At 39.0% G+C, this 22628-nt stretch overlaps 1 protein-coding gene across 1 annotated transcript in view; it reads left to right on the top strand.

Moving 5' to 3' along the window:
• LOC150087017 (lysine-specific demethylase 4A-like) overlaps window positions 1-22628 on the top strand; it is a 694533-nt gene that overhangs the window by 419647 nt on the left and 252258 nt on the right. Inside the window, exon 13 of the mRNA XM_090372906.1 lies at window positions 18504-18577. Coding sequence (XP_090229032.1) covers window positions 18504-18577 — 74 coding nt within the window. The remainder of the gene's footprint in view (window positions 1-18503; window positions 18578-22628) is intronic.

Raw genomic sequence — 22628 nt, 5'->3', positions numbered from 1 at the left:
CTGCTGATAACCAGATCAAGAGTATTACTTTTTCTGGTTGCCTCTCGAACATGCTGTTGTAAAAAACAATCATCCAATAAATCCACAAAAGTCTGACTAGTGTGTGAGTGACCAACCCACAAGTTCCAGTCAATATCTGGGAAGTTAAAATCCCCCATTATAAGACATTCCGATTTACTAGCCCACTCTATTTCTCTGTACAATTGTTCATTGTACTCATTCAAGTCACTAGGCCTATAACACACTCCTACTCTTTATTTTTGCTTTTGTAGTGCTTATGTCACACCAAACTGACTCAACAGTGCACTGTTCATCTCTGTCAACTGGATACACTTCTTTTGATTTTATGTTTTTCTTAATTAACAGCATAACACCTCCTCCCTTACTATCCTGTCTATCCTTTCTGTACACATTGTACTCCCCAAATTCCAGTTCGGCATTCCTTATATCTGTGTGACACCACGTCTCTGATATCCCAACAATATCCGCCTTTGATGTCTTGACCAACACTTCAAATTCATCAAATTTATTTACTATGCTTCTAGCATTGGTATACATGCACCTATTCTTATTTTTAGTTACTCTAACACATCCCATATACCCACCTATTTCAGGATGACTGCCATCTGTCCCTGAAACCCCCAACACCCCACACTCCAGGTCGCTACTTATTCTAATAGAAGTTGTGCAAGAATCACCTTCACCTCTGCCTACGGCTACTGTTAAACTATTAGTCCTTGTATCCCCCCAAGCTGTCAGTTTTCCGACCCACCTAACACTGCCTCGATAGCATCAGCAAACATTCTTGCACCCTTTCTATTTAAGTGTATCTCATCCGTGTAGAAGCAGTCTCTCCTGTTAACAAGTACAGTCCAGGCTGAAAAAAATTCTATCCCTTGAGCCTTGCACAATCTTTCCAGGGCCGAATTGATCGACAAGGCTCTCATCATATACTCCCTCCTATCGTGTCTGGGCAGAATTGCAGACACTTTCAAATTCAACCCTAATTCATGGCTTTTTTTCATCAGTGACCTGTACTTGTTAAGTAATTCTGCCGGTCTCCTACTCTTAATATCATTAGTGCCAACGTGTACAACTATATCACCTTTTGTGCCCCTAAAAGATGATATCTGCTCTACAACGTCATCAACCTTTGCCCCTGGCAGACATACCCTGGTCCTGTTCCACCTATCCTTTTTACAAAGGATGTTTCCCTGACAATAGAGTCACCAACAACTACTAGTTCCTTTGGGACCAGTGCATTCTGCCTTGGGGGCTGCCGCTGTGTTGCGTGATTACCAAGTGCAAGCTCTGGCATTGGTGTGGGCAGCTGAGAGCTTGATGGGCCCCCTCACTTTTAATCCTTCCAGGGCATCCACCCTGTCCTTCAAACTCTCATATAGGCCCATAACAACGCTGAGTTGTCGCCTGATTTCCTTACACTCCTTACATCGCGCACACACAAAGACATCCCCCACGGCAATATCATGTTCTGTTCCAGATAGTTCGGCAAACATTTCACAAGTTGCACATTTTTTTAGGCTGTGATGCGTTGGAGAATCGCCCCCGCCTCAGTTCTCCCCCGAGTCACAGCACTCCCGCCACTTTGTGCTCGTTGCTTTGCTGCTCTAGTTTGGGGCATGGTACTTTAAATTAATAAGATCAATAAATTAAATTAAATTAAATGTCAATACTACTCTATCTAATAGAAACAGTGAAGCGTATTACTGTTTCTATAATTATACGTTAGAGCTACCTCAATTAAAAATTTGAATTCCCTATCACTATATACAAAAACAATGCCTGCAGATTCGAACGAAATAACGGTTTACGTATATAAAGTATTACGTATATCTACAAAAACTGTTTATATAAATTAAAATAAAAATAACCAGCGTAATTATAACTATAAGACTACATATTAAGTACAATCTAAAATAACAATTATGTAAATAAAAAGCAAACACTTATCCTTTTTTTCGGAGCCTGTAACTCGCAGCTGTATTTTCTAAAGAGAGTCAGCGCCCTCTCAATATTGATGACGTATATGATCTTACCTCTAAATATACTCCAATATATCTCTGCCTTCAAGAGATATTTAAAATCTGTCTCTATATCAGCAAAATTTTTAGAAAAGACAGAACCCACCAAAATGCTGCACATGGTGGTTTAGCTGTTTTAGTAAACTCACATGTTCCTACCATCTTGTCTTACCGAATTCTCCACTTGAGGCAGTAGCCACATGAGTATCTGGTAACATTCACATTACAATATGCTCCTTTAGATTCCACCTAGTTATAGCTTTCAACAAAATGATCTAAATTGTCTCATAGCCCAGCTCTCCTCATTCTGGGAGATTTAAATGGACATCATACACTATGGGGTAACAATCACATTGATCAAAGAGGAAAACTAATTGAACAATGTTTAGATGACACCAACCTTCTTCTTCTTCTAAATGATGGATCACCAACATATGTTTACCTTCCTTCTGGAACTAATACTGCAATAGACTTGTCCATCTGTTCAGCAACCCTGTATACTACTCTAAAGTGGACAGTAAACAATGATCAAATGCATAGTGATCATTTTCACATACTAATTGATTTAATAAACAAGCGCTCTTATTAACCTACTAAAATTCCACAGTGGCTCATTGATAAGGCAAATTGGCAGACTTATAAAAAAAAACTAGCTAAATTTCACACGGAAATAATCCAGGAATCTCCAACCGATGACTATGTCACAAAAACAATATTACATGCAGCAGAAAAAAAACATTCAAAATTGCTAATACAATTGCAAGAGCAGGGTATGTTAGTTGCAGTCATAAAAAGGCAGCTTGGATCTGCTTTACTTCAACCATCAATCAAAGAAACCCCTACACGTAAAATTTGAAAAATAATCAAAAAAATAAATGGCAAATACCAGACAACTCCTGTGGCTATCATGGAATGGGGGACGACAGAACATTTCTGACCCTGTTCAAATTGCCAATATCTTAGGGGAAACTTTTGCCAAGGCATCAGCAATAGAAAGTTACACACTAACCTTAAGAAAATTTAAAACAAATACAGAAAAACAAAAATTAAACTTTTCGTCAAAAGGGAATGAATAAATAAACATACCGTTTACTATCCACAAACTGCATAGAGCTCTGTCAACATCTAAACACAGCGTGGTAGGACCTGATAATATGCACCATTCAATGATACAGAAACTAAGTGCTGAATCATTACAGTCACTCCTAGATCTGTTTAATAGATTTTACCTAGAAGATACATTTCCTAAACAATGGCATCATGCTACAGTCCTTGCATTCTTTAAACCAGGAAGAGACCCCAACAAACTCCGCTTGCTATAGACCTATTGCCTTGACCAGTTGCCTATGCGAACTCTTGAAAAGATGATAAACCGTCGATTGATATGATACCTAGAAAGCTTTAATCTCCTACATTCTCCATAATTTAGTATTCACCAAAACAGATCAACCCTAGATATACTGGTAAGACTAGAGAACTCCATTCGGAATGCATTCCTAAGATCAGAACATCATCTAATGGTTTACTTCAATATCAGTAAAACTTGATTCCACGTGGAAGTATGGCATTCTCAATGAATTACATCACCATGGACTTCAAAGCTGTCTACCAATTTTCATACAGAACTTCCTGTACAAATGCACATTTCAGATCCGATTTAAAACTCCCTTATCCCAAGTATTCATACAAGGAGTTCCCCAAGGCTCTGTACTCAGCACTACACTTTTTATAATTGCAATAAACACCATTGCTGAACAACTTCCAAAAACTAATTGTTGAAGATAAACATAAAAAAGGCACTTGGGGTGGATGGGATCTATCCAGTTATATTAAAGGAGGTGGCAAAGGAAGTAAGCAAACCCATAATTATGATCTTTGGACTCGGGGGAAATCCCACGGACTGGAGATGTGCAAATGTATCTCCAACTCACAAAGGGTGACACGAGTAATTACACACTTGTTAGTTTGACTTCTGTTCCAGGGAAAATAACAGATTCGCCGTTTAAAAAAGCATTGCAGGATCTTCTAGACAAGAAAACCAGTAATAATTCAGATACAGCATGGATTTGTAAAGGGGAAGTCTTGTCTGACCAATTTGATTGGATACTATGATTTGGGCACAGAGGAACTGGATGCAAAAAAATAATTTTGATATCGTATACTATACTTGGATTTCAGGAAAGCTTTTGATACTGTTGCACATGGAAGACTACTGTACAAATTGGAGCAGTATAGCATTCAGGGGAAGTTGGTACAATGGCTAAAAGAATGGTTGGGTGGGAGAAGATAGAGAGTGGTTATCAATGGACACTGCTCTTCATGGACTAATGTTATTATTGGAGTTCCCCGGGGTTTGGTGTGGGGCCCATTGTTGTTTTGTATATTTATCAATGATATTGATTAAGGTATATCAAGCTTAATGTCAAAGTTTGCAGATGATAAAAAGTTTGGAAGGGTTTAACATTGTTTAACTGAAGTTTAACATTGACAAATGCAAAGTATTGCATATGGATAGCAGTAACGACAGAGAAATGTACCAACTGGGTAGTGTTACACTCATGGTAGTAGAGAATGGAAGAGACCTTGGGCAAATTGTGCAGTCAGATATCAAGGTTTCTGAGCAATGCAGACAGGCTGCCAGTGCAGGTCATGGGGGTCTTGTCAACGATTACAGGAATTTTTCTAACAAGGAGGTGATTATCCTGTTGTATAAGACAATGGTCTGGCCATACCTTGAGTACTGTGTACAGAATTGGAGGCCTCATTTTAGGGAGGATGCTGAGTTGCTAGAATGAATACAGAAAAGGGCACCAAGACTGGTGAGGGAAACAAAGGGGTGCTCTTATAAAGAAAGGCTTAAGTTCTGCAAATTGCAGCTTCTGGAGACTAGGCACCTGCAAGGCAATCTGATCGAGATGTATAAGGCCTTGAATGGATTGAGCAGGCTCAATGCTGATAGGATTCTTTCTCTTGGATAGATTACAAACCCGAGGGGACATAAACTGAAATTGAGGAATGACAGTTGTCGAAAAGATAACTGAAATTTTCCTTTAGCCAGCGGGTAGTTGATTGCTGGAACAAACATTCATCTATCATTGTGGAAATTGATAGCTTAAATAAATTGAAGGCAGAAGTAGACAAACGTTTTTGAACATATGCATGGGTGAAATGGGAAGAGGTGTGTTTTTTTTTTTTTTTGCTGATGCTGTATAAGCTTGCTTTCTTGTATCATATGCCTCTGCAAATGCTAACTTCTAAAGGACAACAGCATCTACAAAACACTAAAAACAGTTTCCACCAGTGACATTGAGAAGAAAGTCAAAAGGAAACTACATGCCTTGCTTGACAATAAATACATAGATGAAGAATTCCACAAGAAATTGAATCCTAACAGCTTGGAAGCAGCGTACCTGTTTGCTAATATAGAAGTGCATAAACCATTATTACCTGCCAGACCTATTGTCATTGGTGGACATCACCCCAGGCAAAACATATCGAAATGATTAGTGCCTCTGTAGCCAGGTGGGAAGGAGCAGCAGTGAGTACCACACTCTTCTTGATTAGACCGGGGTTCGAGCCCGTCACCACCAAATACGGAAGATGCCGTAAGGTCAGGGAATGACCACTGCATATCCCAGAGCAATATGGCCTTAGTTGCTAATGCTCCTAAAAACCAAAAATTTTCTAGAGCAAAGTTTCCGGCATCCCCCCCCATACTTCTCCTTCAACCCATGCATGGTGCTAAGTACTATAGGTTTTGATACCTTTCGTGTTTGGGGTTTTCATAAAAAAAAAAAATAAAAAAATAACAAACATCGAAATGATTGACACATCTTCCCTCCCAGATAGTTCTAAAGAACCAGAGATCATTGAAAAACAGTCAGGATTTAATCTGCAGTCTTAAGAATGTGGAAGTCAACAGTGGATATCTTGGGGTCATTCGATGTGGACTCCATGTTCACAACCTTCTAAGGGTATCCTTAGAAGAAACCAAAACATGTCTCCTTCAAGCAATAGACAACCATATCCTTCTGGGATGCCCTAGGGTTCTATTTACCTCAGAAATAATATCTCTCATAGATGTTTGTGTGTGCCCCATTGAATGTGAATTCCGGCTCTCTGTAAGAAAGCCGGAATTCACATTCAATGGGGCACACTTGTACTGATGCCGATCGGGCTACCAGGTGAGTAAAAGTGCCTGCCTGGCAACCCAAAGGTCGCGGGTTCGAATCCCGCCTCGGGCTTGGATTAAAGTACTGCAAAAACCATGGGAGGTGCACTATGGCCACAGAAGCCAATGCGCCAACAACTACCAAAAAAAAAACTTGTACTGATGAGTGCTCAGTTACATGTTTCTAGGGCAAGCACCCATTTTTAAATTGACTCAAATTCTTCTTGTAATGCACCAAGTTCTAATTTGAGATCGGTACACCCTTACATCGCGTGCAGAGAAAAGAATCATCAGTTCACCTAGGTTTGTCCACTAGACAAACTAAAGTTGGTCTAGTGGACAAACTTAGAATACAAGGCTATACAAATAATGAACTCGTGACTCACTGGAAATGCCCACAGGTATTTCCGTCTGGGGCACAATATCTTTGAACTTTGTATTGTAAGGATCTTGTAGCAAGCATTATTATGGTAAAATTTGAACTTCAGAAAGATTACAGAATTTCAATTTACAATATATTACAGAAATGAAACTTTTGAGAAAGCTTTAACCACAAAAGAAGTTAATTTTCGGCTACTGAATGAAAGTTACAAAGTTCTCACCAAAATATCGATGGCAAGGGCTAACTGAATATTAAGCTGTAACTTTTTGAATAATGTAGAAAATTTAAATGTACAAAATATTACAGGATTTATATTAAGAAACTGTTACAGAAATTAAGTTGATAACAAACTTTAACACTAGTGTATTAAATTTAAGATACTAAACTTCTGTTTGGTAGCTTAAAAAAACTGAAAATTATGTCAAAAACTAACATACTATAAAGTTCCCAAATGCACAGCTACAGTACTGCAATCAAGTACTGTAGTGTGCGCTGCTTAAAGTCTAAGCAACAAATCCCTGTCATGTAGTCCATTAAAATAGGTGACATCAAGGCCATCCTGTGTAAGATATATGAACCAACATGCTTCTGCTTATGTGAGACTTATTTAAAGTCAAACAAATAGTTAACCTTTCTTAATTAATGCAGTCATTCAAAAGGATAGAACTGTGGATGGAGTTGCCAATGGAGGCATCTCCATTGTTGTTGGGTATGCATCTCCCGCTTACCACAAACGTAGATTCATTACCAAATTGTCTCACAGTAGAGTTTATTATTATTGTTAGCCACAAGGAAGCTTGAGACTTATGCTGCACCGGCCAAAAAAAATTCTAAGTTACCCTGAGAGAGAGAGAGAGAGAGAGAGAGAGAGAGAGAGAGAGAGAGAGAGAGAGAGAGAGAGAGAGAGAGAGAGAGAGAATCACCAAGAAAGAGAAGAATGATGATATTCAGCTCAGGACACTGGGGTGTGCCGAACTCATACTCACCAGATGTGAGCCTCAAGTTCTGTTTGTGCCACCCTGGGATGACATCCTCTCAGACATACCTTGATGATCTAATTAAACAGTTGCCACGCCTGTCGTATTATTAGGAGATTTCAGTGAATACAATACAGTGGACTCCTGCTTTACGATATTAATCAGTTCCAGAGACACCATCGCATCATGAAAATATAATGTGAACCCAATAACATATTGTTTTTTTTTTTTGGTAATTTGTTCCAAAACTTCGAAAGTGGAAATTTTCGCTATATAACTAGTTATTTATCTCTCTAAACGATGATTTTTATAATGAAAATTGTACATTTTGATTTTAAAATATTTATATTCAAAACTAATATATTAATTAAAGCACAACACAAAAAATCATTTCAACTAAAGGATGCAAAACAAAACACGTGGCCAACACGTTTACAAATGCTGCTATTGGCTCAGAGGAAGGACTACGTAGTCCGGTCAGAGACAGTCATAAGCCCATCGTATCGCAAAGTGAAATAATTATGCGTTGGTTAACGTGATCACTAGTTAGTGAAATAAGATACTTTAATTTCAAACAACCAATTAAAATCATTAAAATGCACTACACTTTCATTGTTATATGTTTGGTTATAAGAATCAATTTTTGAGTGCATTTCTGGAGGTCACTACCATAAAACAGTAAAACAATTTGCAGTTTTCCGTTTATTTGGCTTTACTGTTAGTGCAATCTATTATAAACAGGTAGTAAACTCGATCTTAATGCATTTGCGATAATACCGATAGCTGGAATTCTGTGGGTTTTTACATTATTATGGTGAAGTGTGTTCCCCCCCCCCTCCATGAAATCTTCTCTTTATTCCTACTTTTTAAGCTTTATAAACTTATTACTCCCTATCTCACTTGTGCATATCGTGTTAGTTTCAATTTGTGCGTGCATGTTCTTTGTTATTGATTGCTTATCTTTTTTACTGTTTCAAAATTTTACAACCCAAAAAAAAAAAAAAAAAAAATTGTCAGCGAACAGAAATATCAATTAGTTGCCATGTACATATCACAGTACTAATTAAGCTATGTACGGAAGCGTAAATTTATTTATTTATTTTATTTTATTTATTTTTTTTTGCCTAACCCCTGGAATATATTCTTCAGATTTTTACATATAATTTAATTTTGTTAATTAGTAATATAATAAAGTGAAAATTTGTGATCATTACTTTTATAACCTGTGGATAATATTCCTCCTATTTTTGCTTATTAGAATCTTCATTTAATAAAATTAAAATTCTGTTTGCAAGCATGATGCCCAGACACGATAGGAGGGAGTATATGATGAGAGCCCTGTCGATCAATTCGGCCCTGGAAAGATTGTGCAAGGCTCAAGGGGTAGAATTTTTTTCAGCCTGGTCTGTACTTGTTAACAAGAGAGAGACTGCTTCTACAGGGATGGGATACACTTAAATAGAAAGGGTGCAAGAATGTTTGCTGATGCTATCGAGGCAGTGTTAGGTGGGTCGGAAAACTGCTAGATTGGGGGGATACAAGGACTAATAGATTAACAGTAGCCACTGGCAGAGGTGAAAGTGATTCTTGCGCTGCTTCTATTGGAACGAGCCGCAGCCTGGAAAATAAGATGCAGGATATTTCAGAGACTGCTGGGAATCATTGGGGTACAAGTAAACACATGGGTTGTGTTAGGGTAGCTAAGAAAAAGAACAGGTGCATGTATACTTGTGTGTACACCAATGCTAGGAGTTTAGTAAATAAATTTGATGAATTTGAAGTATTGCTCAAAACATCAAAGGCAGATATTGTGGGGATTTCAGAGACGTGGTGTCACACAGATATAAGGAATGCAGAACTGGAATTTGGGGAGTACAATGTCTACAGAAAGGATAGACAGGATAGGAAGGGAGGAGGGGTTATGCTATTAGTTAAGAAATACATAAAATCCAGGGAAGTGAAGCCGGTCGACATTGATGGACAGTGCAGTGTCGAGTCAGTTTGGTGTGACATAAGCATTGGGAGATCAAAATTGAGAGTAGGAGTGTGCTATAGGCCTAATGACCCTTATGAGTATAATAAGAAACTGTACAGGGAAATAGAGTGGGCCAGTAAATCAGAGAGTCTTATAATGGGGGATTTTAATTTCCCAGATATTGACTGGAATTTGGGGGCTGGTCACTCACACACCAGCAAGGCTTTTGTGGATTTATTGGATGATTGTTTTCTACCTCAGCATGTTCGGGAGGCAACTAGAGGGAGTAATGGAGTAATACTCTTGATTTGATTATCAGTAGTGATTCTTCATGCATTAAGAATCTGCAGATAAATGAACCACTAGGTGGCAGTGATCACAGTGTGCTGAAGTGGGATTTACTCAAAGAGGTAACTACCATTAGGGGTAAAGGGAAGGGTTATTGCTTTCATAAAGGCGACTACGATGGACTGAGACAGTATTTCAATTCTATACAGTGGGACCAACAGCAAATTAAAAATGGGAAGCATTCAAAGAACTTATCTTGGAAGCTACTAGGCTTTACATACCAACTAAGAAATATTGTTCAAGGTTTAGGCCTAAATGGATGTCAGATGAACTAATGAGACATATGGCAGAGAAGAAAAATGCATGGGATACATACAAATTAACATGTGACACAGAAGCCTATGATAGATACAAGTTGATCTGTAACCAAGTTACAAAGGAGGTTAGGCAGGCGAAGGCAGATTACGAGAAATCTTTGGCACGGGATGCAAAGAAAAACAGCAAAGAGTTCTTGACTTATGTAAATTCAAGAAGGAAGGGGATGATTCAGATTGGTCCACTTGATATCGATGGGTCAACTGTTGATGATCCTGCTCAGGTAGCTAACAAACTAAATGAATATTTTGCATCGACATTCGCACATGAGGAGTTATTCAGCGAGGGGAATGCCAGAGGTGTATTCAACTCTGGCAGTAAGCTAGAGAATCTTGTAATAACTGAGAGTAAAGTGGAGGAGAAATTGTTAAAGATAAATACAAGAAAGGCACCTGGGGTGGATCTATCCAGTTATATTAAAGGAGGCAGCAAAGGAAGTAAGCAAACCCTTAGCCATAATTATGAGAGCTTCCTTGGACTCAGGGGAAGTACCCATGGACTGGAGATGTGCAAATGTGACCCCAATTCACAAAGGAGGATCAAAGGGCGACACAAGTAATTATAGACCTGTTAGTTTAACTTCTGTTCCTGGAAAATTAATGGAGGCACTGGTTAAAGAAGGCCTGCAGGGTCATACAGACAAAACTTCAGTTATAGCTCAGACACAGCATGGTTTTGTTAAGGGGAAGTCTTGCCTGACCAATTTGATTGGATACTATGATGCAGTCACAAAAGAACTGGATGCAGGGAATAACTTTGATATTACATACTTGGATCTTAGAAAGGCTTTTGATACTGTTGCACATGGAAGACTGCTGCACAAATTGGAGCAGTGTGGCATTGGAGGCAAATTGCTGCTATGGATAAAGGAGTGGTTGAGGGGGAGAGGACAGAGAGTGGTAATCAATGGACACTGCTCATCGTGGACTAATGTTATTAGTGGAGTCCCTCAGGTTTCAGTATTCGGTCCATTATTGTTTTCTGTATTTATAAATGATATTAATGATGGTATATCAAGCTTAATGTCCAAGTTTGCAGACAATACGAATGTTGGCAGGGTTGTCAAGGACATTACTGACACTATGCTACTGCAATAGGATCTGGAAAGGTTGAGCAGATGGGCTGAGAGGTGGCAAATGAAGTTTAACATTGACAAATGTAAAGTACTACATATGGGAAACAGCAACCCCAGAGCAATGTATCAACTCTGTGGTACTACACTAACAGTGGTAGAGAATGAAAGGGACCTTGGGGGTGGTTGTGCAGGCAGATATGAAGTTTTCTGAGCAGTGCAGACAGGCTGCAAAAGTAGCTCATGGTGTATTGTCAATGATATACAGGAATTTTTCTAGCAGGGATAAGGAGGTGATTAACCCCTTGTATAAGGCAATGGTCAGGCCACAGCTTGAGTACTGTATATAGGTCTAGAGGCCTCATTTTAAGAAGTATGCAAAGCTGTTGGAATGAGTAGAGAGAAGGGCAACAAGGTTAGTGAATGGAACAAAGCGTTGCTCTTACAAAGAAAGGCTAAAGTGTTGCTAATTACAGTGTCTGGAGACTAGGCACCGGCGAGGTGATCTGATAGAGGTGTATAAAGCCTTGAATGGTTTGAGCATGCTCAATGCTGATGGCATTCTTCCTCTTGCTCAGAATAATCACCTGAAAGGGCATAAATTCAAATTGAGGAAAGACAGATGTAGGATAGATGCGAGGAAATTTGCCTTTAGCCAGCGGGTGGTTGGTTGGTGGAACAGACTTGCATCCCTTGTCGTGGAAGTTGATGGCCTGAATAAGTTTAAGGCTCAGCTGGACAGGTATTTCGAACGAACAGTGGGGTGAAGTGGAAGTGGTTATTTTTAATTTTTTTTTTATTTTTTTTTTTGGCTGATGCTGCATAAGCTTGCTTTCTTGCATCAAATGCCTCAAATAATGCTAATGCTAATGATCACAAGGACCAGAGCTTATTGTTCACTATATTATATGTAGTAAGCGTGTGATATGCCTTCGTAGCCGAGTGGTTATGAGCAGGAGTGCAGAAGCACACGCTCTTTGAGTAGACCGGGTTCAAGCCCCTGACTGCTGAATACGGTCGATCTGCCAACCCGCACTTGACCAGCGTGGCAGATTATGGTCATTTCCCTCAGCATGAATTGTTGAGGAGGCTTCCATCCTGCAGTGGGTTGATAATGGCTGCACTTTACTTTATGTTTACTATATATATAGTGAACAGTATTTTATTATGGATAGATGATCATAAAGTGATTTGATCGTTAAGTGAACCAATCATAAAGTGGGGGGCACACATTGTACTCTGGGATAATGCAGATGTTAATGGGGGGGGGGTTGAATTATAGAGAGATGCTCAAATAATAACCTTTGCCTTCTTCCACATGGTTACTTAAACTATTACTGCCATTGATGTTTCTGTCTGTTCTCCTTCCTGTATCAACATGGGAGATCAAAGAAAATTTTAGGGAAGTGATCACTTCCTCATGTTATTACACCCTGGGTAATTGTTGACCATGTCAACCATTAAAAATACCATGATGGAAGATTGATCGGGCTGATTGGAATGCCTTTATACATGTGACAACATTGACATAGTCAGGCAAATACTAATCATTGAAACAGTGAAGTATGTCACGGTAAGTATGAGGGGGTATCGAAATGTTTGTACACTGACCTAGATAAAACATCAGTAGAAAGATGCCATTTCTAATATAAGTTATCTACATATTCAATAACTAACGTGTGAAATTTCATTCTCGTAGGTGATCATACACCAGAGGTGGAACCCGGAATCTGAGGAAGCATGATATGGTTGACAAAGCGGAGTATCAAGCAGTGATCAAGTTCCTGCATTTGCAGGGCAAGAAAGCTGAGGAAATTGATGAAGGAATGAAAGCTGTGTATAGGCAGAATTGTCCATCCTATGACACTGTAAAAAAGTGGAAACTGGAGTTCCAGTGCAGTCGTACAAGTGTCTTTGATGAGCCAAGAAAAGGAAGTCCATTAACATCCACATAGAGTGGAACTGTTACAAAGGATGAGAGCTGGTGCTGAGTGACAGACTTATGACAGTTCATTTCATCATAAATGCAGTGGGAATTAGTTATGGGTCTGCCCACAACATTTTTTATGACCATCTGCACGTCTAAGGTCTCTACATGATGGGTTCCACAATTGCTGGTGTCTTTGCAGAAGCAGTCGAATGCAATGTTCTCGCCAACTGTTGGATTGGTGTAATGCGGATGTTGAGAACATTTTTGATCGGTTTGTGACAAATGATGAATGCTGGGTGTACCAGTATGATCCGGTGACTAAAGACATGTCAATGCAGTGGAAGCACACCTCTTCCGCACCTCCCAAAAAGGCAAAGACCACTCCATCTGCGAAGAAGGGTGATGTTGTCCATGTTTTGTGACAGAAAAGGAGTTATCCTGACACATTACCTTTTGTACCCCATGATTCCACACTTACCGGAGAATACTACAGAAATCTTTTGAATAAATTAAACGATGCTTTGAAGGTGAAAAGGCGTGGAATGTTAACCATAGGTGTCCATCTTCTATCAGGTGGCCGTTGCCCAGTGCGGCTTTGAACTAATGCAGCACCCACCCTATTCTCCTGACCTAGCACTGTCAGGCCTTCTTGTTTTGAGAAATGAAGAAACCATTGAGTGGATGCTGCTTTGATTCATCTCAGGAAGTCATCAATGAAATGCATTGTAGGTTCAGGCAAAAAGTGTTGAATTCTATGATCAAGGCATTTAACAACTGATCCATAGATGAGAGAAATGTGTTGCTACACATGGAGAGTACGTAGAAAAGGATTAAAAGTTTCTGTGAAGTTTCACTTTTCTGGGGCTATTATTTCTAGGTAAGCGCACAAACCTTTTGATACTCCCTCAAAACTTTCTGTGACAAACATATCCGTACAGCAGCAATTCCAAAGACCTACACTTGATTTTCACAGTTTCCAAAATGCATGTGGCAAAGCTTGTTAAATCCAGAAGAGATTATGGGTCTGCTTCACATCTTCCATGACCAAGATGGCCAATCCTCAGGTTGTTTGGGACAAAATCTAGAAAATAAAGGACAAATATACATTGCACACTTTATCTAACTTTGTACATGATGGATGTGCATAAGAACCAGTTGTTATTGCCAACACTCTAAAGGAGACACTCGCCAAAGTGTCCGTTGATACTACCTAGAACTGTAGGCGCCTCCGTAGCCAGGTGGGCAGGAGCAACATTGCGTAGCACACACTTCTTGATTAGACCAGGGTTCGAGCCCATGACCACCAAATACAGAGGATGTGGAAAGGTCAGGGAATGACCACCGCTTATCCCCAGAGCAATATGGCCTTAGTTGCTAATGCTCCTAAAAAACAAAACAACAACAACTACCTAGAACTTCTGGCAGTTAAATAAAAATGTGAAAAACAGTCAATAAATCAGACTTCCAATGGCTTTGAGGCCTACAACTAACATTTCACAAAATAGGAACTTAAAGCATCTCTCTCTCTCTCTCTCTCTCTCTCTCTCTCTCTCAGCTGACAATCTGAATGAGTATTTTGCAATCTACATTCACACATGAGGAGTTATTGAGGCAGAAAAATACCAGAAGTTTATCAAATTGTAACAGGGTGCTAAATGATTTTGTAATAACTGAGAGCAAAGTGGTGGACTTTAATATAATTGGATAGATCCCATCCACCTGTGGTGGATGGGATCTATCCAGTTATATTAAAGCCTTCCCAAATGTTATGTTAAAGGAGGTGGCAAAGGAAGTAAGCAAACCCTTAGCCATAATTATGAGAGCATCCTTAGACTCAGGGGAAGTCCACACAGACTGCAGATGTGCAAATATATCTCCTATTCATAAAGGGGGATCAAAGGGTGACACGAGTGATTACAGACCGATTAGTTTGACTTCTGTTCCAGGGGAAAATAATGAAGTCACTGGTTAAAGAAGCATTGCAGGATCATCTAGACAAGACAGCAGTAATAATTCAGACACGGCATGGGTTTGTTAAGGGAAAGTCTTGCCTGACAAATTTGATTGGATACTATGATGTGGGCAAAGAGGAACTGGATGCAAAAAATGATTTTGATATCATATACTTGGATTTCAGCAAAGCTTTTGAGACTTGTGCATGGAAGACAACTGTACAAATTGGACCAGTATGGTATTAAGGCTAAGTTGCTACAAGGGATAAAAGGATGGGAGAAGACAGAGTTGTAATCAGTGGACGCTGCTTTTTGTGGACTAATGTTATTAGTGTAGTCTCCCAGGGTTCAGTGTTGGGCCCACTGTTGTTTTGTATAATTATCAATGATATTGATGAAGGTATATCAGACTTAATGTCCAAGTTTGCAGATGATACAAAGGTTGGCAGGGTTGTTAATGATAGTAATGTTGTAGTGTGCTACTACAACAGGATCTAGAAAAGTTGATCAGATGGGCTGAGAAGTGGCAGCTGAAGTTTTAACATATAGGAATTTTGCTAGTGGGGAAAAGGCGGTAATTATCCCTTTGATAAGGCAATGGTCAGGCCATGCCTTGAGTACTGCGTACAGGTCTAGAGGCCTCAGTTTAGACAGAATGTAGAGTTGCTGAGCAAGTACAGAGAAGGACAACAAGATTGGTGAGAGGAATGAAGGGTTCCTCTTACCAAGAAAGGCTTAAGTTCTGCAAATTGTTGCAGCTGGAGACTAGGCACCTGCAAAGTGATCTGATTGAGGTGTATAAGGCCTTGAATGGGTTGAACAGGCTCTATTCTGATGGGATACGTCCTCTTGCTCAGATTATGAACCTGAGGGGGCATAAATTGAAATTAAGGAACAATAGCTACAGAATAGATGTGCAAATATTTGTCTTTAGCCAGCGAGTAGTTTATTGCTGGAACAAACTTCCAGCTTGTTGTGGAAATGTGGAACTGAACAAAAGTTTTGAGGGAATGGATGTGTGAAGTGGTGTTTTTTTTTTTTTTTTTTTTTTTTCTTTTGTTGGCTGATGCTACAGAAGCTTGCTTTCTTGCATCACATTCCTCCACAATCCCTCCCCCCAAGTGAGGGCCACTTGAACAGATGACATCCATTATGAGATTACTAAAGATATTTCATCAAAATCTATAGATCTCCTGCTCTGTCTCTGCAACAAAATATATTTTGAAGAGCAGTTTCTGGATTCTTGGGGAAGGCAAATATACTTGCCTTCCCCAAACCAAGAAAGGATCCAGAAATCCAAAACAATTGCTACCCAATTGCTCTGACTAGGTGGCTGTGCAAGATCCTGTAAAAAATGGTCAGGCTGATGACCTCCTTTCCATGACAGATTGTGGCTTCTGAAGGAACAGGTTAACACTTCATCATTTAATCCATATGGAAACATCTATCCTAAATACTTTCCTGAAACACAAGAACCAGCTGTTGGTGTTTTTTGATATGGAAAAAGTATGACACAGCTTGGAGATTTGGAAGTTTAAAAGATATTTATAGTCTTGGCCTTAGGAGCTACTTTGCAGTTTTTATTAAAAATATTATGTCAACCAGCTCAATCCATGTTCATGTGTGGCCTTCCTTTCTCATATCTCTCTCTCTCTCTCTCTCTCTCTCTCTCTCTCTCTCTCACTCTCTCTCTCTCTCCTAAACGATTTATGATCAAGCAACTTAGCCTGTGAATCAGTGCTTTCTCTTAAAGTGATAATGTATATTACAGGCTTTATTGGGGATGAAATATAATCCTCATTCTTTCCTAACCCGGGTTCAGCGGATGTTACATTCTTTCTTTGATCGTTCCTTTGACATCCATTTCTGCTGGATCCCTATCCACACTGAGATCAAGGGTTATGAACTGGCTGATGCTGCAGCCAGATCACCGCAACCCCAGAAGAACCGTAGCCTGTTAGTCCCCTATACAGACTACAGGCAATTAATTCGCAAAAGATTGCTCTGCAATTGGCAACAATCTTGGCATGGGCAGGTCACGAACAAACTATCAGATAAAGCCTGTAATAAAACCATGGCAGTCGCGTCTGTGCAGGAACCGCCGAGAGAAAGTTGTTCTAGCTCGGCTCCGCATAGAATACAGTAATCTTACTAATTCATTCCTGCTGAGGGCGGATGACACTCCTATGTGTGAGCAATATGACACCTTTTTAACAGTAAGGCATATTTTATCCGAGTGCCAACTTGGATGTCGTCAAGAATGACGGCAAGAATGTCGTCTATATTTTACTGCTTTTAGCCATCTGACTGAGCCTCATACGCTCAGTCAGATTTTATCCGACAATGAAAGTTTATCAGCTATTTTTAGCTATTTTTTTTTTTTTTTTTTTTTTTTTTTTTTATGAGAACCCCAAACACAAGAGGTATTAGAACCTATAGTACTTAGTACCGTGCTTGGGTTAAACCTATAGTACTTAGTACCGTGCTTGGATTATTTAAATATATTTTTACATGAATTTAAAAGTTGCCGTCTTTATAAACTTTTTACATATCCTTATTTCTATACATCTTGATATAGTGACCTAATTTTTTAGGTTGCTGAAATATAAATCTTTTCTTTTACATGACCTGGGTCTGGCAAATTATAGCCTTAGTCGCTGATGTGCCAATAAAACTCAAAACAATCAAACAAACTTTGCATTTGTCAAAGTTAAATTTCAATTGCCAGTTCTCATTCCATCTGCCTAACATCTCTATATCCTGTTGCAATAGCGTACTGTCATTAACCACTCTGCCAACCTCTGTGTCATCTGCAAACATGGACCTTAAGCCTGATATGCCTTCATCAGTATCATTGATAAATGTAGAAAACAACAATGTGAAAACAACAACAGTTCCCGGTATCGAGCCCTCCACGATTAACATGTTAGTCCACAAAGAGGAAAGTTAGTTGCATTATGACCATGTTGCTCTTGCGCCGTAAAGCCCACACTCAAACAAACAAATCACAAAGTGGAAGGTCTTGACAGGCCTCCAGTTATAAATTGAGATTATATAGGAGAATAGTGTGTTTGTTTGGATATCTGCACGTGTAAGCATTATATGTAAAAGCATTTACATCAGTTTTAAGCTTTTAAAATAAACTGTTCTTAAAAAAAAAAAAAAAAAAACTAATAAACTTTAATAATTCACATATATGCAGGAACGTAATTTTGAGAAGCCGATGACAACCTAACAGAAAAATAATGTGCTTCGAGATTTTTAAAAGCTTATTTTGTAATGTTTTATGTAAAATGGTTTGTTGAGAGTTATCCATTTTCTTTCATTGTAATTTTTAAGCATGCTACAGGCTTGATGTCGTCCCACCTTCTCCTTGGAAGTGTGAAAGATGTGCTGATCATTTAGAAAATGTGGTAAGTGATAGAATATTTTCTGAAATATACCATAGGATGTAATATATATGTATCTTGTGATTATCCATATTTAATGAGTTGTACCTTAAGTCATTTAATATTTTAATATATATATATATATACTACCATTAATTATTGACAAAAGTTAAATGATAATAAAATAGATAAATAAATAATTAATTATCTATTTATTTAATTTATTATAATTTAACTTTTGTTAATATTTAACATAATTCAATGGTAGTATAGGTTGATATGGCCCACACTTGTAGGTAGAAGGAATTTGTTTTGTAGAGACGGGATACACTTAAACAAAGGTGGTGCAAAAGTTTTTGCCAGTATTATTGAGGATACCTTAAAGGCTCAGGGAAACTGCTAGTTAGGGGGGATGTGGGTAATACTGACACGCGTTTATCTGATAATATTGGTCAATGTAACTCTTGCACATACCTTAAGAGTTCTTATCTGTTACCCCAACTGGACGTATTATCTAGATGTTCTGGGGGCAAAGACGTTTCATGTGAGCAGGTAGCTAATATCAGGGAAGAGAGCCTAAAAAACTTCAAGGGTTGTGTTAGGGTTGTTAAATATACAAGAACAGTAAATCTTAATTGTTTATACAGTAACGTTAGAAGTGTCGTCAATAAAATGAGCGAATTCGAACTGCTGGTTAAAACAAGTAACGCGGACATAATAGGGCTTACGGAGACGTGGTGCCACCCGGAAATTGGGGATGATGAGTTTCAGTACGGCTTGTATAATGTATTTAGGAAGGATAGAGTAGATAGAAGGGGTGGTGGGGTAATGCTTCTTATCAGAAGCAGCCTGAGTGCGACGATAGCTTTCCCAGATTCAGACATTTCACATGCTAGTATAGAGTCTGTATGGTGTGAGATAGTTGGAAACAAAGGTACAATGCGAGTAGGCGTAATCTACAGACCAGGTAATTGTGAAGACTATGACAAAAGCCTCTACATGCAAATGGAATGGGCAAGTAAGCGTCAATGCCTTATTATGGGTGATTTCAATTTGCCTCTAATTGATTGGAGTAAATGGGAAGGAAACTCGACATGGGGAACAAAATTTTTAAATCAACTAGATGACTGTTATTTGTATCAACATGTCAGGGAAAGTACTAGAGAAAAGAATATCCTAGACCTCATCATCACACATGAATCAGATGACATAACAGGGCTGACAGTAGAGGAACCAGTAGCAGGAAGTGATCACGGAGTTCTACGGTGGATGATGACGAGAGAGGTAGCAGAAGTAAAAGGCAAAGGAATGGGTTTTAATTTCAGAAAAGGAAATTACGATGCCTTAAGGTACTACATGGCCTCTATTAACTGGGTAGATATCGCGCAGAGAATGAATACAATTGAACTGTGGTACGCTTTTAAGACATTAATCACAGATGCCTTGAATGCGTATATACCATTAAAAAAATACTCCACGAGAAGGGTTCCAAGTTGGATGAATAGTGAAGTTGCCACATTACTTGAGCAGAAAAAGGTGGCATGGAAAAGTTACAGAGCAATAAAAAGTACTGAAGCCTATAACAGCTACAAGGTGATGTGTAATAGAGCCACAGAAAAGGTTCGACAGGCAAAGGCAGTTTATGAGAAATCACTAGCAAACAGAGCAAAGAGGGGGGATAAAGAATTCTTCACATATATAAATGCCAAGAAGAGCAGGACAAACCAGATCGGACCTTTACGTAAGGGAAAGGGGATAGTAATAAATACACCAGCTGCCGTTGCAGATGAACTCAACAGTTATTTTGCATCGATATTTACAAATGAAAAGCCTTTTGTGGCAATGGGAAATTGTGGGAGCGAAGTTAAAAAATATGTAATTAATGATATTGAAATTTCGCAAGATTATTTAATGAAAAAACTTTCAAGCCTACAGACCAGTAAGGCTCCTGGAGTTGATGGAATATACCCTATAATCTTGAGAGAGGCGGCAAGCGAGTGCATTGAACCACTGAGGCTGGTTATGCAAGCATCACTAGACTCTGGGGAGATTCCCTTGGATTGGAAAAGTGCAAATGTATCTCCCATACATAAGGGTGGCTCTAAAACTTGTGAAGTGGGAAATTATCGACCTGTCAGTCTGACTTCAGTAGTAGGGAAAATCATGGAGGCATTAATCAAGGGTGGAATTCAGGATCATTTGGATCGAATTGAAATTCTCAAGGATACTCAGCATGGTTTTGTAAAGGGAAAATCATGTTTAACAAATCTGGTTCGCTATTTCGAAAGGGTCACTCACGAGCTGGATTTAGGGAATAATTTCGACATTGTTTATTTAGATTTCAGCAAAGCTTTTGACTCAGTCCCACATGAGCGGTTGCTTTATAAGCTGGAACAGGTTGGAATCACTGGGAAAATCCTTAGATGGATAGAAGGATGGCTTCAGGGCAGGAGGCAGAGGGTTGTAATAAATGGCTATTCCTCAGATTGGGTTGATGTAAGAAGTGGGGTTCCCCAAGGATCAGTATTAGGACCACTGTTGTTTTTAATTTTCATAAACGACATTGATGAAGGGATAGAGGGCGTGATGTCTAAATTTGCAGATGATGTTAAAATTGGTAGAGTAGTTAATGATCACTGTCAAGCTGAGCTTCTTCAGAGAGACCTAGATAGACTTCAAGAATGGTCAGAAAAATGGCAGCTGTGCTTTAATCCAAAAAAGTGTAAGGTATTACACCTGGGAAACAGTAATCCCAAAATAACTTATTCACTTGGTGGAGTTCAACTAAACCCAGTACTGGAGGAAAGGGACTTGGGTGTTACGATGCGGTCAGACATGAAATTCTCTGAGCATTGTAAACAGGTTGCAAGGAAGGCCCATGGTGTCCTATCGATGATCTATCGAACTTTTGCAAGTAGAGATAGGGACGTGATAATCCCATTATATAAGGCCTATGTTAGACCACACTTGGAATACTGTGTTCAAGTATGGAGACCGCACCTAAAGAAAGACATCGAGCTTCTTGAAAGGGTGCAAAGAAGGGTAACTCGCCTGGTGAGATCGGCAAAAGGGCGTCCTTATGAAGAAAGACTTCGAATATGTGGGTTGCAGAGTTTGGAAACTAGACACCTTAGAGGAGATTTGATTGAGGTGTTTAAGGCTCTGAGAGGCATCAGTAAAATGAATGAGGACAAAATTTTCAAGATTATAAATGATGCTAGAACTAGGGGACATAAATTCAAGTTACGCGGGGAAATGTTTAGATTGGACTGCAGGAAGTTTTATTTTAGCCAGCGAGTTATAAGTTGCTGGAATAAGTTGCCTTCATGGGTGGTAGAGGCCGACAGTTTGGAGAAATTCAAAGGCCATCTGGATAGTACTTTCGGGTAAGGGAAGCGCATAGGATGATAGGATTAATTTCCTTTTTATTTAATTTTTAATTTCATTTTATTATTTTTATTTATTTATTAATTATTATTATTTATTTATTTAATTTTTGTTTTTATCATTGTTTTGTTCGGATTTTTTTTTTTTTTTTTTTTTTTGGCTGGTGCAGCATAAGCCATAGGCTTTCTTGCACCATACGGCCGTTACTAATACTAATACTAATATGCTAATTTAGCAGCGCCTGTGCCGCCATCTATTTTCCTTTCTTTTATATAAGCTGATTCAGCTTACAGTATGTCAGTGGTGTGGCTCTGCTTTAGAGTGCTGTCTGTTCTATAATTTATTTTCGCTGCATAAGGACCACCGCCGTGCAAATCCTCTGCATTGGAGGATCGATTGGAGGAGGAAGGGTGATTTGGTACCTCGATCTTTTCACCATTGCGACGATTTGTATAGCGATTGAAATGCAGCGATTCCATGACCATTATTGGCCTCGTGGTCCTCTGTCGATATGGGGCATAATGGTCAGTCTATTTTATTTTATTTTATTCTGATTTTGTTATCTTTTAGTAGTTCCTTCAGCCCCTCTTTTTTGGTGATATTTCACGTCTTTTGGAACTGGTACCTCTCCGGGGGGGGGGGGGGTATCGCTAAATTAACATGTAATTGGCATTATTCTAAATTTTAT

The sequence above is a fragment of the Mastigoproctus giganteus genome, chromosome 4 (assembly GCF_048544385.1).
Source record: "Mastigoproctus giganteus isolate SK-2022 chromosome 4, ASM4854438v1, whole genome shotgun sequence".
NCBI classification, from domain to species: domain Eukaryota; kingdom Metazoa; phylum Arthropoda; class Arachnida; order Uropygi; family Thelyphonidae; genus Mastigoproctus; species Mastigoproctus giganteus.
The sequence above is the reverse complement of the archived record's forward strand: the minus strand, read 5'-3'. Positions and strand labels throughout refer to the sequence as shown.